Source organism: Glandiceps talaboti, chromosome 7 (assembly GCF_964340395.1).
Source record: "Glandiceps talaboti chromosome 7, keGlaTala1.1, whole genome shotgun sequence".
In the NCBI taxonomy this organism is placed as follows: Eukaryota; Metazoa; Hemichordata; class Enteropneusta; family Spengelidae; genus Glandiceps; species Glandiceps talaboti.
In genome coordinates this window covers 27812644-27832320 of record NC_135555.1, presented here as the reverse complement: position 1 = coordinate 27832320, position 19677 = coordinate 27812644, and the positions used below count along the sequence as shown (strand labels likewise).

The 19677-nt window shown below is 36.6% G+C and overlaps 1 protein-coding gene across 8 annotated transcripts in view; it reads right to left on the bottom strand.

Annotated features, from left to right (window-relative positions):
* Nucleotides 1-19677, bottom strand: part of LOC144437164 (protein FAN-like) — a 288538-nt gene that overhangs the window by 97270 nt on the left and 171591 nt on the right. For 7 of the 8 annotated variants that reach the window (XM_078126034.1, XM_078126037.1, XM_078126040.1 and 4 more), the window contains one exon: nt 1757-1880. In XM_078126034.1, the coding sequence (XP_077982160.1) occupies nt 1757-1880 (124 nt within the window). The remainder of the gene's footprint in view (nt 1-1756; nt 1881-19677) is intronic. The other variant, XM_078126035.1, reaches the window with a different exon arrangement.

Here is a 19677-nt window from a genome sequence, read left to right as displayed (position 1 = left end):
GATATGACCACCCTAACCCTGTAATGTGGATATGATCACCCTAACCCTGTCATGTGGATATGATCACCCTAACCCTGTAGTGTGGATATGATCACCCTAACCCTGTAGTGTGTATATGGTCACCCTAATCCTGTAGTATATGGATATGATCACCCTAACCCTGTAGTGTACGTGTATATGATCACCCTAACCCTGTAATGTGGATATGACCACCCTAACCCTGTAATGTGGATATGATCACCCTAACCCTATAGTGTGGATATGATCTAACCCTGTAATGTGGATATGATCACCCTAAACCTGTAGTGTGGATATGACCGTGCACCCTAACCCTGTAATGTGGATATCATCGCCCTAACCCTGCTAATGTGGATATGACCACCCTAACCCTGTAATGTGGATATGACCACCCTAACCCTGTAATGTGGATATGACCACCCTAACCCTGTAATGTGGATAATTTATGCATGACCACCCTAACCCTGTAATGTGGATATGACCACCCTAACCCGGCCTGTAGTGTGGATATGACCACCCTGACTCTGTAGTGTGGATATGACCACCCTAACCCTGTAGTGTGCCGGGATATGATCTAACCCTGTAATGTGGATATGATCTAACCCTGTAATGTGGATATGATCACCCTAACCCTGTAATGTGGATATGACCACCCTAACCCTGTAGTGTGGATAAGAGCTAACCCTGTAATGTGGATATGATCACCCTAACCCTGTAATGTGTATATGACCACCCTAACCCTGTTATTTGGATATCATCGCCCTAACCGTGTAATGTGGATATGACCACCCTAACCCTGTAATGTGGATATGACCACCCTAACCCTGTAGTGGATATGATCTAACCCTGTAATGTGGATATGACCACCCTAACCCTGTAATGTGGATATGACCACCCTAACCCTGTAATGTGGATATGACCACCCTAACCCTGTAATGTGGATATGATCACCCTAACCCTGTAATGTGGATATGACCACCCTAACCCTGTTATTTGGATATCATCGCCCTAACCGTGTAATGTGGATATGACCACCCTAACCCTGTAATGTGGATATGACCACCCTAACCCTGTAGTGGATATGATCTAACCCTGTAATGTGGATATGACCACCCTAACCCTGTAATGTGGATATGACCACCCTAACCCTGTAATGTGGATATGATCAACCTAACCCTGTAATGTGGATATGACCACCCTAACCCTTTTTGGGGTGAATCTTCATTAACTTGTCTACTCTTCCCAGTTTTCATCTTTGCAATATAAACCATCATTTGGCTATTGATATGTGTATGGCCAATTCTTAATCTACACATCCAAAAAAACATTTGTACCAAATTTCACACCAGGCTGCCTAGTAGTTTTTGACTTTTAAGTTTTTGACCCAAAATCATATATTTTGACCCAAATCACACACTGGTGGTAAGATCATTTTGATTTGAACAATTTCTTAACTAGACATCCAACAAGGTTATATACCCACCAAATATCATGGCAATCGGGCAGGCAGTTTTTGACTTTAAACCTGGGATTGAAACCCTGATAACACTAATGTGAGAACTTGGGATTGAAACCTTGGCCTTTAACTTCATACCTAGATTATTGAGAACATCAACAAACATGTTTAATTATTAGTAAACTCTATCACACAACCTCAACTTACAATGGGCCAACTATTATTCTTGAAAGCATTGAATAACAAATCATTAAGTGGATAAAAGCTTTCCAAATCACTTACTCTTTGTGAAGTTTATGATCAAAGCATGGTGTGAGTTGTTCCATATCAATCCAGTTACTAGCACCTATCATTACAAAGCCATCAACAAGAGTTCCATCTCCATCAGAGGCAGCATCTACAGTTGCTTATGAATATTAAAGAGTTAAACAGTAAGAAACACTTTTAAATGACTGGCAAGAAGACCAGTTTTAAACTGAATCTCCCGTAACAGCAAAATCATAGGGCCTACACACATTGTTGGAATACAAAATTCTAAACTATAGCTATTATACATGATGTACCACTTAATTGGACAATTAATTATATGAAACTAAATGAAATTTGAAGCTTGCACAGTTAACATATTGCCTAATTATCAAAAAAAAACATTGATTATGCAAATTAACCACATATATTATAAGATACAACACATCAAGCTTTAAATGACACATGCACCTCTTTACCATCAACCATTAATACATATACAAAATTATCTGAAATTTGAAGTTTGCATTCTTAAGAAATTGCCTAATTACCGAAAATCATTAGTTATGCAAATTAGTCATAAAAGTAAAAACTATAACAACAGGCTTTAGAGGATATGTGCTTTGTCATGGTTGATGTATGTGCTAAATTATATGGAATTTGAAACGTGCATTCCATAGATATAGCTTAATTACTGAAGATCATTAATCATTCAAATTACTCATTAACATAAAGGCTATGTCAACAAGCCATTGAGAATGACATAGTCCCCCTATGATTGGGTTTTAAGGAATTAGCACTACTCTGATCACGCAACAACACTTGTGAACCTAAATCAAACAGACTTAGATATGTTGTGTCTGCTTGTCGGACATGGAACATGCCTACAACAATAAAGGATTGGTCGGGTATGGGGGATCATACATGTATCAATATGAAAATGGATATGCAAATGTATGTCATAGAACACTGTCCTAATACCAACTCTGAATGAGATCTGTTCAAGCATGTCTGAGTTATGGCTTTGGACATGGAAAATTCACAAACAAAATGGCTGCCAGGCAGCCATATTGGATCGTATCATGACGAAAATGGATATGCACATGTATGTCACAGAACACTGTCCTAATACCAACTTCGAATGAGATCTGTTCAAGCATGTCTGAGTTATGGCTTTGGACATGGAAAATTTGCAAACAAAATGGCTGCCAGGCAGCCATATTGGATCGTATCACAATGAAAATGGATATGCACATGTATGTCATAGAACACTGTCCTAATACCAACTTTGAATGAGATCTGTTCAAGCATGTCTAAGTTATGGCTTTGGACATGAAAATTCACAAACAAAATGGCTGCCAGGCGGCCATATTGGATCGTATCATGACAACAATGAATATGCACATATATGCCATAGAACACTGTCCTAATACCAACTCTGAATGAGATCTGTGTGAGCATGTCTGAGTTATGGCTTTAGACAGGGAAAATTCACAAACAAAATGGCTGCTAGGCGGCCATATTGGATCGTATCATAAAACAAATTGACGTGCATATGTATGCCATAGCATGTTGCCCCTGTACCAAGTTTGAAAAAAATCGGTACAGGCATCTCCAAGAAACGGCTGCGGACGGACGGACGGACGGACGGACACACGGACGCACGGACGCGCGGACGCACGGACGGACAGACGGAACCCAATCCATAAGTCCCCGTTCCGGACTTCGTCCGCGGGGACTAACAAACTTGTGCCCATTGTTATGGTTGGTATATGAACTGTATTCTTAAGATAAAGCGGGAATACTGAACCTCAGTAATTATGCAAATTATTCATTGAAATTGCAATCTACAGTTATGGTGAACTTATGTACTAAATTATATTGAAATTGAAGTATGCATTTTTGAGATATAGCCTAATTACCCAAATTCATTAATTATGCAAATTATTGATAAAAGCTTTAAGCTAAATCAACAAACCTTATAGGTCATATGCGCATTGTTATGGTTAACATATGCACCAAATTATATTGAATTTGAAGTATGTGTTCCAATGATATAGCCTAATTACTCAAAATAATAATAATAATATAATAATATTTATTTCTTTAAAAACACTTTACATGTAAAACAAAACATCTCAAAGCGCTTCACACAACTTTGTAAAAAAATTATGAAAATAACTAATTAATGATCATTGGATGTTTACCAAAATCTAATCAGTTCTTGCCATTAGCATATGAAAGATGTGTAGTAAATTTCATTATAATTGAGCCAGCCATTTTTAAGAAAATGATGACACAGACAGACAGACAGACAGACACACACACACATCACACAGATGGACAGACAGACAGACAGATGGACAGACAGACAGACAGATGGGCAGGCAGACACACACACATACACACACACACACACACACATAGACAGACATCCCCCTTTTAATACCTCCCATACCCTTATAGGAGGTAAAAATTACACAATTCAATTATTGGAAATGATGTGAGACACTGAGACAAGGGTGGAGAGGGGCAATGGAATGGCAGGAGGACAGGTTGGTACAAATAGGGAGCAGAGAGGCACAGATCAAGACACACAGAGATGCACACGCACACAGTGTATACATACATACATACACACACACACATACATACATACATACATACATACATACATACATACATACAGTCGGAACAGAGGTACGCAATTTTAAATGCACTTGCGCAGGTTTTTCGCGCAGGTTTACTACAGTCACAAGATGGCCTAAACAGGGGATTGAACGGTGAGTATTATCACGTTAGAATCCGCCCGTATTTGAGACATCCTGCATTTGTAATGTTTGTGTACTTGCTAGATTAGTACATCAATAAATTCTCATTGGTTTTATGTAGATATTTTGAAAACCTAGGTCGATCTTGGTGTTTTGAATTTAATCCTAAGAAAAGTTTTATCGTCATTGACGCAAATCAAATCTGGGCTAACAACATAGTTATAAAATTTGACATGTCTCCATCTTTCTTTTTCTTCCTAGAATAATGGTCAATGATTTGATTTCACATTTACTAACATGCCACTTCATTAAAGTGCGTGGCCCAAATTTTAGTATCACATAGTATCAGTGATGTTTTATAAAGGGTTATGACTGATATGACACACTGCTGTTGATCATCTGTGGAGAACAATAGGTATGTTTTTAACTTGTTCACATTCTCTGGTTTAATTTATTTACTCTCTGACTGATATTGATCAACTTTATTTACTATGATTTTTCAAACTTAAATGAGAATTGATTTACAGTTACTTAAAACAGAAGAATCTATTATGAGTGAGTAATAGTTTCAATCATTATATTTTTCATATTTAGTTTTTGTTTTTCAATTTTTTTCAATGTTATTTCCTACTTAAAGCAAGCATTTTATTTTACTAAAACATTAACCCATGATTGTGATACACCTAATATCTGTGTTGGATTTACTGTCATTACGTGTATGAGGGATTCAGATTTAGGGATAGCTACAGGTACAGTATCAGTAGTAACAATGTAAGAAACACTTGTAATTTTAGTTTCCCCTAGATAAAACTTTAGGATGGCATTTAATGCCAAGAAATGAAATATATTTTAAGGTGCAATTTTAATGTTGTTGTGTTACTTGTTAAGGTACCCTGTATGGATTTATCAAATTATAAGGTTTTCAGTTTACAGAGAGAGCCACGTCCAGCCCGCTGGGACATGAAGTATATAAAATAAATAAACTAAAGATCACATTTGTCTTAGTTGTAAATGGTGCTTTTCCCTGCAATTTAAGGCCTCATGTAGAAAGTTTGTAGTATCAGTGGAAAATTTTGGATTCAATAGTGCCACAAAACAGTTATCTGGATAGAATCTATATTTACATCACAGAGAAGGTAATTAGTTAAATTGTTTACACCTGGAACCAAGTGAAATGTAAAAGTGTAAAGTTATCATTGTAAAATAGTCAATTATTTACGGCAGAAGTTCTATTTGTTTCCACAAGCAAATACAGACAGAAACTATAACGATTATCATGTATCATCATCATATAGATTCAGACTATTGAAATGTAGTATGCAGGAAACCCATAGACTGATCATTTAAACAGAGCATACCTAGAAATTTTACATGACTGTCTAAATCAGTATATGTAAGACCTAATAAAACCAGATGTAAACTAAATGTCTTCCGTAAGGGCAAAGTTTTGAGATTGTCATTCCTACAGACAATTGTTGGAATACAACAGAACATATGTAATAAGTTATTTTTTCTCATTGATTGCTATCTGCTCATTGCTGTTAGTGATCTCCTGGCCAACCACAACATGTACTGTGACATTTGATGAGAATGTAAAAAAAAAATAAGCGCATCGTCCTACCACTTTAGACAACATTTCCTGATGAGAAACTATTTTTTCCTTTTTAGTGGCCTGCAAAAATATGCCAATGATTTATTAAAACTAAAAGCTACATCAATAATATTTTCAGGACAAGTGCGCTGTGGTATCGCAAATGCATGTATCAAATTATATTGAATTTGAAGTGTGCATTCTTGAGATATAGCCTAATTACCGAAAACCATTAATTATGTAAATTTCTCGTTAATATTCTTGGGATGTTTACTGAAACCTAATCAGTTCTTGTCACTAACCTACAGAACAAATGCAATAAATTTCGTTTGAATTGAGCAAGTCGTGTTTCAGAAAATGGTGATAAAGTTGCACCACTTTAGACGACATTTCCTGACAAGAAACTATTTTTTTCTTTTTTGTGGCCAATTGAAAATATGCCAATAACTTATTAAAACTAAAAGCTACATTAGTAATATTTTCAGGACAGGTGCGTTTTGGTATCGCAAATGTGTGTACCAAGTTATAATGAATTTGAAGCGTGCATTCTTGAGATATAGCCTAATTACCGAAAATCATTAATTACGTAAATTGCTCATTAATATTCACAGGATTTTTACCAAAACCTAACAATGTTTTGCCATTACCCTACGGAATACGTCTTCAAAATTTCATTTGAATTGAGCAAGCCGTTATGGAGAAAACGATGACACAGACAGACAGACACACAGACTTCCACCCATAAATATATCTCTTCCTTACGGAAGAAAAAATGGTGTGAAAATTTTAGAATAGGTGGGGTAGGTAGATTTTTTATTTATTTTATTATATATTTTGTGTGTGTGTGTGAGTGTCTAGTTCAGGTTTTGCATTGTTTTCAAAATGGTCTCTGCGTTGTTTATTTATTCCTATCAGATGTAAAGCCATTACAGATTGGAAGAACATATTTGGAGTGTTTTTTTTTAAGTTGATGGCAGTTTCCACACCCACTATTTTTCATCAGACTTCAGTTTTTGCAATTTTATTATTTTTTCTCAAACACGTAAAAAAGTTTAGGTTAGGGTTGGCAGTGAAAAGCTAGGTGGAGTTGGGTAACCAGAACCAAACAATTATTTATTTTAGGCCTAATGAGGTATCAGAGTCTGAGATGAAAAGTAAACATCAATTAAAATAATAGTTATTACTTTCTGCCTGTACTCTTAGTGTGTTTAAACTAGTGATGCTGCCAATGTACCGCATATTCATATCATATCGTAATAACAGCTGGGTAAGGCTAATAGCCTATAAGCTGGTCCGCAAAACAATTTAAATTAAAATAGTGTCAATCCATGTCCATGTTATGGCTGTAGTGAGAAGTCAATGTTCGTAGAATATTTCCAGTGTTCCCAGAGAGAGTCCAGATTGTTCTTAAAACAGTTAAGTGAATTTGATGTGACAAGCAAAGCAGGCAAACTATTCCATGTGTTGATGACTCTGTTTCCGAAGAAATGAGCACGCACAGATTTGGAAAATCCAAATTTCTTAAGTTTCAATGGATGACCTCTCGTGACCCCAGTAGTGTGAAGTTGTATTAAGTGGTGATTTGTGTTATATTTTCCATGAGTGTATTTCCATAATTCTATCATGTCTCCCCTGGCCCTCCTGTACGCCATACTGTGTAAATCAAGGTATGCAAGGCGGTCTTCATCATCTAAATTCCGTAATATAGCAAGTAACTTGGTAGCTCTCCTTTGTACACTTTCAATTAAATTGATGTCTTTGATGAATCTGGGTGACCATACTGTTTTAGCATATTCAAGATGTGGACGAACTAGGGCTATGAACAGTTTTTTCAGCGACTCTTCCTCAAGGTAAGTGAATGACCAATGTATCAGACCTAAGATCTGGTTATTGCTTTGTTGACCTGTTTCTCCACATGACTAGAGAACTTTAGTTCAGGGTCCACATGTACACCAAGGTCTTTTTCACGTTCTGTTACCTGAAGGGGTTCTTGTACATTATTGCTATTCATGGTGTACTCTGTATTGGTATTTGTATATCCAATATGCATGATTTTACACTTGGTTGCATTAAATTTCAATTGCCAGAGATCAGACCAGTTTGTTAAGTTATCTATGTCTTCCTGTAGTAGTTGACAGTCTTGTACTGATTCCACGGTTCTGTACACTTTGGTATCATCTGCAAACATTAGACAAATGCTGTGCATAATTGAATCTGGAAGGTCATTAATGAAGCAGATAAACAAAGCTGGACCAAGAACACTGCCTTGTGGGATTCCACTTAATACTTGAGACCACTCTGATTTTGATTCATTTACTATAACTCGTTGTTTTCTGTTTGATAAAAATGAATTTATCCATGTTAAAACCTTGCCATCAATTCCATATGCCTTTAACTTAATGAGCAATCTGGTATGTGGTACTGTGTCAACTGCCTTGGCAAAGTCCAGGTAAACAACATCTACTGGTTTATTTTCATCAAATGCTAGTTTCCAATGATCGAGTGCTTCCAGCAGGTTAGTAGTACATGAACGTCCAGATAGGAAACCATATTGGTATGGAGATAATAAGCTACTATTAGTCATGTGGTTGATAAGACTGTCACGGATAATTTTCTCCAATACTTTACATACAACACTAGTGAGGCTTACTGGTCTGTAGTTACTTGCTTCTGTTTTCTTTCCTTTTTTGGAGTCACATGGGCTTCCCTCTAGGCAGTGGGGACTACACCTAAATCCAGTGAACTTTTAAATATCATGTATAGTGGATAGCTGATTTCATTGGCCAGTTCCTTTAGAATTCTAGGATGAAGTCCATCTGGGCCTGCTGCCTTGCTGCTATCAGTACCTTGTGAAGAGAGTCCTGTGTAAAGTGAATGTCATTGAGCCTGGTATTTAAAAGTTTATCTGGTACATTAGGTACACTGGAAAAGTTCTCTTTGGTGAACATGCTGCAGAAGAAGTTATTTTAAATTAGTTCCTCGGCTTTTTCATTGTCACTAGAGACAATACCCTTGGCTGTGTTTATATTACCAATACTTTCCTTAGTTTTCATCCTGCTGTTTGCATACTTGTAAAATACTTTGGGGTTAAGCTTTACCTCATGTGCAATATTTCTTTCAAAGTCTCTAACTGCTTATCTACATGCCCATTTAGCCTGGTTTCTTGCTTTTGCAAACACTCTGTAGTCTTCACCATCCCTAGTAGTGATATATTTCTTGAATGCTCTATGTTTTTCTTTAACTTTGTCCCTTGCTGTCCCATTAAACCAGACCGGCTTGTTGTGAGAACTTGTATTTTTGGGCTTTGTCCTTGGTATACATGATTTAATGGATTGTGTTCAAGTGATACATAAACAGATTCCAAGCCTCTTCTGTAACTTTATTGTTCAGTTCTTGGTCCCATTGAATTTCTTTCATTTGTTATGGTATCATAGTTTGCTTTGTCATAGAGTAAATGTTCCTGGCCTGCTGGTGATACATATGGGTAACTGGTAAAGTTGAATTTGATGACAACATGATGACTTTTACCAATAGGTTGTAGATATTGGATATTTTTTACCATGTCCTCTTCATTGCTGAGTACCAGGTCTAAAATGTTGGACTGTGTGTTAGGTCTGTAATGTGTATAGGTTCTTTCACATGTTGATACAGGAAACTGACTCAAGGAATGATAAAGTCTGATTGTTTGAACCTGGTAGAGTTGTGTATTCGTTCCAATTTATACCTGGGGTGTTAAAGGTGATTCAAAATGCTCACATTCACTATTGCTAATTTGCTAGACCTACATGTTTGTGAAATGCATTCTGGTTTTAAAACTTTTCAAAAGCGTCTGCAAACACCTTAAAATGACCTTTTTTCAGTCACTTCCCTTCGGATTTACTTCGAGAGTTTTCGGGTATTTCCGGTCCCACCTAGACCACGGAATTTTATGACGTCATAAGGAGACATGGTTAGCACATAGCCTATGACGAGCATAGTCTACAGGTGAATAAAACTCAACAGCATTGTGAAAAAATACATTGCTGGTGGTTGTAATAGACATCAGTAAACAAAAACTACACTCTACATGTCTTATTAACCAACATTTACCGATATTTACTCACACTTTCTGACTAATTGGCAGTGTCTGTGGGTATAAATGCTAAAATATTATCTCCCCATATTATGGCAAAATAAATCAAAACGGCTAGACTACAGTGTAGATATACATAAACACTTGTAATGTCTCTCGCGTGTTTCAATTTATTTATCTGATTTTTTTATTTGCCGAGGAGAAGCATTACAATACCGTCGTGACGTTTGACGGCATCCCCGGGCCAATGACGGCATATTTTAGCCCAATCGTACTCGCGTCGCCTTTTGAACAGTGCTTTTAACAACAAAGTAAACATATTTCATCTCGAATAAATATACTAGCTATTAGAATACCAATGGGAAACTTCAAGAAGGCGTATCGGGACATGTGCAACAATATTTTTGTTGGTCCCATAATACACTAATTGATTCGATTTGCTCCGAGCATATGGAAGTACGCTCCGAGTCATTGCATCATGTAAATGGAACTGTGACCGACCTAATTTTGTTGTCCATATATAAAATGAGACTGACCTGTAAATTTTTCACAGTTTTCGTTGTGGTCTTGTATTGTCACATGTTTGGCTTGTGAACACAAGTTTACATCTATTATTGTCTAGGGCGTAATACTCTAGTCCAAGTCTGAAACCCATATAAAACCTAAGAAACTCGCATTCGGATCGGACAGAACAGTCAACAGAAGTAGGTCTCATCGACTTGTTGGGGACTCGAATTATTGCTTGTTTTATCACGGTATACAGGTGATTATTATATATCGGTAGAGGGGTAGTGTTGTCAAGTTTTGTGCAGTCACCGCGGCTGCGGCAGTAAGCTTATACTAGGATAGTTCCGCCGATCAAAGCTGAAGCAGTGTATGTACAATGTACGTATGGAATCGGGAGAGCACAGCGCACATTTGTGTCGGGTTGAATTTATCCACGTGTTGATGTAATCCATATTTATCAATCAGATATATTGTAAAATTCTTCAAGTCGTACAAAAATAACGTCTCTAACTTCAAAACAAGCCCTGAGAAACGGGACCGGACGTGGCTAGCCAAGTATCTAGTTGCAGGCTTTCTTTCATAACCATGTGCTGGGGTCACGACCTTGATTGCCGACGTCAATATTGTCCAATCATATTTAATATCATGAACACATCGCGATATTTGATTTGTTGGTTTCCTAAACTGTATACTTCGAATACCTTGATTCGTTATAGAATTCTTCAAATGAATATTAAATAGGCTTGTTGCATTAAATTAAGTGATATCACAACAAGGGAAACCATACAAGTTTTCTTCCAGACGAGTTGCTAAAGTCATGTAAATGACAACACTAAACTCACGAAATTTACAATTTTATTGCTGATAATATGGCAATCTAATTCAAGATAAATATGTTTACTTTGTTGCTAAATGCGCTGTTCAAAAGGCGACATCAGTGAGTATAGTCGAGTATAGTGGGCTATAATATGCTGTCGATGCCATGCCTGTCGAAGATATTGTAATGCCTCTCCTCGGCAAATAATAAAAAAATCAGATAAATAAATTGAAACACACGAGCGACATTACAAGTGTTTATGTATATCTACACTATAGTCTAGCCGTTTTGATTTATTTTGCCATAATATGGGGAGATAATATTTTAGCATTTATACCATTTATACAGACACTGCCAATTAGTCAGAAAGTGTGAGTAAATATCGGTAAATGTTGGTTAATAAGACATGTAGAGTGTAGTTTTTGTTTACTGATGTCTATTACAACCACCAGCAATGTATTTTTTCACAATGCTGTTGAGTTTTATTCACCTGTAGACTATGCTCGTCATAGGCTATGTGCTAACCATGTCTCCTTATGACGTCATAAAATCCCGTGGTCTAGGTGGGACCGGAAATACCCGAAAACTCTCGAAGTAAATCCGAAGGGAAGTGACTGAAAAAAGGTCATTTTAAGGTGTTTGCAGACACTTTTGAAAAGTTTTAAAACCAGAATGCATTTCACAAACATGTAGTCTAGCAAATTAGCGATAGTGAATCTGAGCATTTTGAATCACCTTTAAAGTCTCCTACAATTAGTATATGTGAAGCTGAAGTTGCTGAGCATAGTCTTTCAAGTGACAAATGGAGTAGACCGTACGTACACCTGGTCATTGCTACAGACAGCATTCCATTTTTTATTCACATAGATAGCAACACCACGTTTCATAGATTTAATGTTACTGAAAATGTCATATCCATCAATGGCCAACTCAGCAATATGTAGTTGAAATCTGGATGATTGGGAGCTACTTCCGTCAAATAAATAATATCAGGTGAATTTTCATAAATAACAAACAATATCTCTGCACGCTTATTCAATAAATTATCAACATTAGTATAAATTACAGTCATACTATTTACAATACTTTGGTACACTGACTCTGCTATGCAATCCTTTGTATTGGTTGTTCTATTGTTCTTTGCACATTGATTACTTTTCCCTTTCGTATGAACCACTTTTTTGTCTCCCCTCTTGCTAATGACTCTTCTTCTCTCTGCTGTCTCTCTATCATCAGATCTTTCCACACATCTCTCTCTAAAGGGGTTAGGTCAGGTCTTATTCCAATGCCAGCAAATTTATCTTCACAATCATTTAGTCTCTTGGTAGATTTAAGTAACTTATTCTTAGATTCGATACTTGGTACTGTAGCTCTGACAGGTCTTGGTTTATCAGTATTCTTCCTGCCTAGACGAATGACATTTTCAAATGACATCTGATCTTCTGGGGGTAGAATTTTTGCAGACACACCATTAAGAAAGGCTGTATCACAGCCCTTTCTTACCTCAGAGCTCACATCGTTGGATTCAGGAACATTAAAGTGTACATGCAAAGGTTGATAATTTTTTTCGTAATTATGTTTATTTTGCCATAAAAATAAAGGAAATTGCATTCATACCTCTAAATATTGCGCGCATTGGCAAGAAAGTCGCAAAAATACTTGCCCCCTTAATCCCCTGTGCTTCGACTAACTTCGGCACCTCAACCAGCTCACGAAAGGTGTCGAGGTCCCACGTGTTACAAAAGCCTTCTAAGCCTTTGTGTAATGTTTACTTATGAATTACTAATTACGCTTGCCATATAGTATTATCTGTAACTGTACATATTGTGGTGTACCAGTTTAGTCTTCCGACAACAATGGTTCCTTGGTGTTTTGTCGGCAGCACCCGCAGTGAAAGATCACCCTACACACATTTCCGAGTGATATAACTGAGTAGTGAAGGCAGTTGAAATCACGTAAAAACTGGACAGTGACGCCATACAGTGAAAGCCGGTAAATGTTACCGGGGCCGGGGTTCTCCACGCCACCGGTGTAGCCATGATCAAAGCAAAAAAGGAAGACAAATAAAATAATTTGAAATGATGTTTTCAAGAAAGCAAGTTAGCTTCATAAAATATTTTCACTACGAAAGCATTTGTTTTTAAACAATGCGTAGTCCGATTGTATGTTTTGATTCCCATGTTGCTGGGAGTCGATCGTTTTCATTGTGATACATCACATGTACATTGTCGGAATCATATCAAAGTAAAAAGACGCAACGCTCATTATAATGTTGCTATTTTTGTTTCCATTGTTTTGTCTACCTGAACAATTACTGTGTCATGCCAATCACATGTCAAAAGTGGATGGACACAGCAAAGTACAGTCAGCACTAAGCTTCACGCTCCCAGGTCAAATAACTTCCACAACGTAAGACATGTCTATATCCATAAAAAAACTCAAACAAAACCGGTCAGAGACAATACACAATACACCACACACCACAGTACGGCCGGCTTCAGTGAACATGGGCTGTGCTTTGAAAGAAGATGTGTGGATGGTAATGAACACAGTAAAAAATGAAATAAAGTACGTGTACACATAGCTTTCAAGAGGGACAACAAAACGTTCTGCTCTGACGAATTTGTGGGTCTACTTTCGCGAAGATTTTGAATGGTCATCCATAGATCAAATGTACTGTTACGACACATGCTACATTTGAACAACTTGAGAGAACATTATGGGGAACTCTTGAAGCCATTCTCATTCGATCTCTGTATGTTTGATGGGTATGGGAATATTAGATAATTTTCGTTTCGATTACATTGTCTGCAGGAGCTGTTTTCCACCATTGAATAGTTATGTCAACAAAGGACGCTGATAACAGCCTTTACTTTATGTAAACAACACGGCTTCACTAGGACATACTCATTCACTACCAGAGGAACTATCTTACTGCTAGCAGTCGGTTCAAATGAATTTGGCTAAATCACACCATCAGATGTTAATGCTGGAGTGTATTGCTCTACGTTTGAGGAATCTGACCAATATTCAACGTCGGGTTCTGGCGAAAATGGGTTTTGAAGTTGACCTTCTGGTTCGACCGTAATGGATTTACATGTAAAGATACACTGATGAATGCGTTTGTGTTCCTGCATTGACGTCATAAAGTTCTAAATCCTGTCCTATCCATATGCAAATGAGAGGTACTTACCTGAAGGTGCTCTGTGGCTGAGCCAAGAGTGCCTCATTTTTCGCGAAATTTCTCGTGTTAGAATTATATTGTACTATTACAAACTCGATTTCCTTTATTTTTATGGCAAAATAAACATAATTACGAAAAAAAGTATGTACCTTTGCATGTACACTTTAAACAAGCGACCTATCGGTCAGAATAGCTCCGCTGTTGTTTTTAATTTAATTTTTTATTTTGGTAACATGTAGAAGTGGTTCTGAATCAGTTCTTCAGCTCTTCACTATGCAGTTTTGTTTTAGCGATGTAATAATTTTAAGTGGTTAGTGGTTTCATATGATGTCTCACTATAAAACACATTTTACACAGAAAGTTGGTAATGTATTGTACTTTTATAACATAGTCACCATTTTATTTAAAAAAATCTACTGTTATGAAAAATTACACAAAATATCGGAAAAATAATGACTGGGAAATGCACACAAGAAAAAGAAAAAAAGAGGATTTTGAGGTTGGCTATAAATAATTCCAGTGTCTTACTGTACAGCTTTAACCCTGGAAATTTTAATGATGAATGAAATAGACTAGGGATCTAAAATAATTTTGAGGTAATTCGAATTTCAATTTTCTAACTAATTTACCAAGTCAACAACATTCAACTTGTACTAGTTGTAGTAGACATAACATCGTCTGATATTTTAATTTACGAAGTTTCTTGTGATTCTGGCAATTGTCCCTACTATTTGTTTAGAGTCAAGTCAGCAATATAGACTTGTGCACCGCCTGTCGTATGTAAGCAGGGCTAACCACTGGCATGACCAGAGAGAACCTTTTCGGATTTACATGTAAAACGGGGAAAGATACGAAAAACATAATGCAAAGTCTGAAGCCAAATTAAAGTTGTAATTATTTTAATTATTTTTACCTGCCAAATATTTGCATTTTGGAAATGGCAAGACATTTTCATGTCGTTTAACTTTACATGTAAACTGTCGGCCAATAAACAAAGTTTGGTCGATTCACAGTCGGCAGTGAGACTGCTCTTCCATAACTTCAACCGCATGCCAAGGCATGCCTTCCTTACACAGTCGCTTGTAAACTGTTATTCCTTTCCTAAATGGTTTTATTCTTGTCTATGACGGTCCTAATACAGAACAATGACGTTATTATAGGGATTGGCGATTTTCTTATAAAATCGGTAGCGATGTCATAAATACAACACTTATGACATCGCTACCGATTTTATAAGAATATCGCCAATCCCTATAATAACATCATTGTTCTGTATTAGGACCGTCATAGACAAGAATAAAACCATTTAGGAAAGGAATAACAGTTTACAAGCGACTGTGCTTCCTTACGCGAGTTGTCTTCATTCTAGTTCACTGTCACTCCAAATTGCACGACAATATAGAATTAATTACAAGATACAGTTTATCTGAAAACATCAAACTTTTATAGTGGGTCTGAAGTGTGATTTTAGTGAGTACCAAGAACTCCTGTGTTGTTGCTGTGGAAAATCACCCGGACGTCTGAACGGTCCGGAAAGTTACACAACGATCCTACTAAATTTACTTGCCATGGTTATTTAAAACACATAAAAATCCACCTTTTTGTGAAATTTGTAAACTTTCCGGTCCGTATTGAGGAAACTATGAGCATGGAGGGTTATACTTCCATGCTATGAGCGAAAAACTGGGTCGCAAATTTCAGGGCCTCAAGTATGCGTCCCGAATTCGTCGGAAAATCGGTATTCCTAAATGTAATGCCAAAATTTATTTTGCTGGCACGAAAGAAGAGATATCAGTTGAGGTTTAGGCATTTTCAGTATCTAAAATGGGGGACTCTAGTGAAAGTTATGGCGAGTTGAAAATACCAAAAAATAAGGCCTGTGAGCAGCCATTCAAAGTGTCGCTATCTGGAGCATATGAGGATAGATTGTATGCAAATGAGGGTATTGCGGACTGGCTGATTATGTAGAAGGGGTGCAAAATTTGGATTTGAAGTTTACAACCCTGTTTCGAACAAACACTTGTCATTTGGGCGCACAATGCGTATATTACATTGCTTGTTTGACGTCAATAGTGTCTTTTGAAAAGTGGCAGTTTACTTAAAGTCTCGTCGACTGATTTCCAATATGGCGTCGGTCACAATGCTCATTAACATATTCATTTTTTCTTTAAATTACAAGAAAAAAATCATACAAAATTAAAATGAAGATGTGCTGACTTGAAATTAACAAATCTGAGTAAGCTACCCCCTGCGCATCAACACACCAGATATCAAAGCAATCTGACAAATAGTATTTGAGGAGATGATGAAAATGTCATTTTTTGAAAAAAAATCATAAAAAATTGAAAATGGCACAGATCAACTTGGCATGAACAAATCTGAATAGCCTCCCCCCCCCCCCCCCCCCCAGGGAACATGCACACCAAATATCGAAGAATTCTGACTGTCACTTTCAGAGTAGATGATGAAAATATAACAATTTGACGGACACCAATGATTCCACCTATACTCTATACCTTAATATACACCTATACCTAAAGCTACACTTTCAGCTTTCGCTGACAGCGGAGCTAAAAACAGAACATTTAATTTTCTTGACTCTCTTTCCTGTAATTCACTCATACTTCTGGTAGCAGTATTATCTATACAGTGATCAACTTTCTCTTCTAGTTTCTTATTTGTGCTATCTTGTTCTGATATTAGATTGTTATATTTGGTGTTCACGGAATCAATGTCCCCTTCCATCTTCTTGAATCTTTGTTCAAATTCAGAACGTAGTGCCCCAATATACTGTTGACATTTTGTTTCTATTAACTGAGAGGTTTTGACAGCTGACACGGCTTCAGCATTACAGTCACTACAGTACCAATCGAGCATCGAGTCTTCTTTGCTTATTAACAAGTAATGCACACCCAAGTCTCACACCTTTCGCATTCTGTTAGCTTATCATTTGGGTCTTTGAATTCAATGTCGCAGAACTTGCACATGAGATTATCAAATTCTCCTACCGTTGAAGTCATTTTGATGAAGGAAGGAATAGAGTTGCTTAGAAAGTACATATTTTGATTTGTAATGGTTGCTGTTGTGCAACAGAGTTTGTGATAAATTTACATGTTATAACATTTTGTAGTTTCTTAAATACTATGACACCCTGAATTGTAGATGAATAATAAGAGTGATACCACTCAAAGGGTAATGATTTAGTGACACTTCAATTTTTAGAAGGGAGAGATTTAACTAATACATAAAATTAATGCATATGATGTATCTTGACATTTTCCTGAGATCTTTAGACATTGAATCCATGTTATTTGTAATCTGTTACTTTATGTTACATGGAAGTAGAAGAAATGAAAATAAATATGTCCTAAAATGAGTATATATTTACTAAAGCATGTTTTTCAAAAACATTGCATTATGGAGCAATATTCAAAGTAAAGAGATGTGTACATGACCATAATTTCTAAATGTATGAGATTTAACAAAGTTGTTTAATATATATTTTTAAAATGTGTATTTTGTATATTATATTGACAAAGAATTCTAAGATACCCCATCCTATTCCCACTACAAATTATAAACATGCACACAAATAATTTTGTGCATATATACATCACCCCAATTTTCCCTTACCTAGTAATTCTTGTGTCCATTGAAGTGCAATATTGAATAAATCAAATAGTACCGGAGTTTTCCGAAAACTAGCCCTGGGCCACTTTTCGGAAAATCGGCAAATTCAGAACAACAACAGAGGAACTAAATAGAAGCTCAGGGCGATTATTTGGCAGTCAACACTCAACAGCCATGTGGCTCATATCGTTACTAATAGAGACATACCAGTTTAGGGACACAACAATTAGGAAGACAAGAATATTAATTTCATTTTATAATAATTCAACATTTTATTTGCTATCATTCTATCAGCATTGATTGTATTATTGCTTTTATTCATAAAGGAGCTCAAAATGATTTATAGTAGAACCCCTTTCATGAAATGAAGTCTCCCATCCAATGCGTGTGTGTAGTGGCTTGAGTGGCTCATTCCATTTCGGGTGTGTGGATTGCTTGTTAGACACATAACACAAATGCATTCCAAATCTGAGCATTTATGCTGCTTATTATCATTTACTTTGTAATATATAAAACATTACACGATCAAAAATATATGCCACCTGTTTCATTTTCTCCTTACATGCAATTATAAGGTGTAACTAAAATTAATGTGCTAAGACCAACCCTAGAGAGCAATGGTATGCGCCAAGGCATTTCCCATCATATCTTATCTGTTACTATCTGTAAACATAGGATGTCCACACTACCTTTCAAATAAGCTACCATTTGTCAAGTACATTTGTGGTGTAGGTACCCATCTCGTAAATAATTTAGACCCGATCTGAAATGCGAATGGATGTTAAGTTTTAAATAGACATCACGGAAAATGGTCAATCATTTGAGCTATGGATTTATAGGAAAACAACTGACCAGCATGACACAAAATGAACAGTCTGATTCTAGAGTTACAGATAGTCAACAAAGTATCTTTTTTTTCACTGTAATGTGATATTTGCCAAAGCCTCGAGGACTGGCAAATTTGAATTTATCTCGATACCGTCACACAGACTCCCTCTCTAGTCAGGCAATGTATGTGTTCCTATTTTTTTTTCGTGAGATTTTATAGGATCAACTTTGAAGGGGTCGGTTTCTTTGTACAGTTGTGATAGTTTGTTTGCAAATGTCTGGGTTTTCCCGACAAGTTTGACAAAACGGAGTACAACTTTTGTCGTTATACTGCACTGTTGAACCATTATCAATACTGTTTTCCAATGTTCTTGTCGCATATTTCTGTCAATTCCTGATCCTTCGTGAGATCCAAGTGAAGTCGTCATTCGAAGTTTTTCGTTTCATCGATGCCTCAAAAATAACCATTACAAATAAAATAGAATTGTCAATTGACTGAAACCAACTTTATATTTATTATTATAAATTGGATATTGTTCAACTAAAAGTGGTGTACG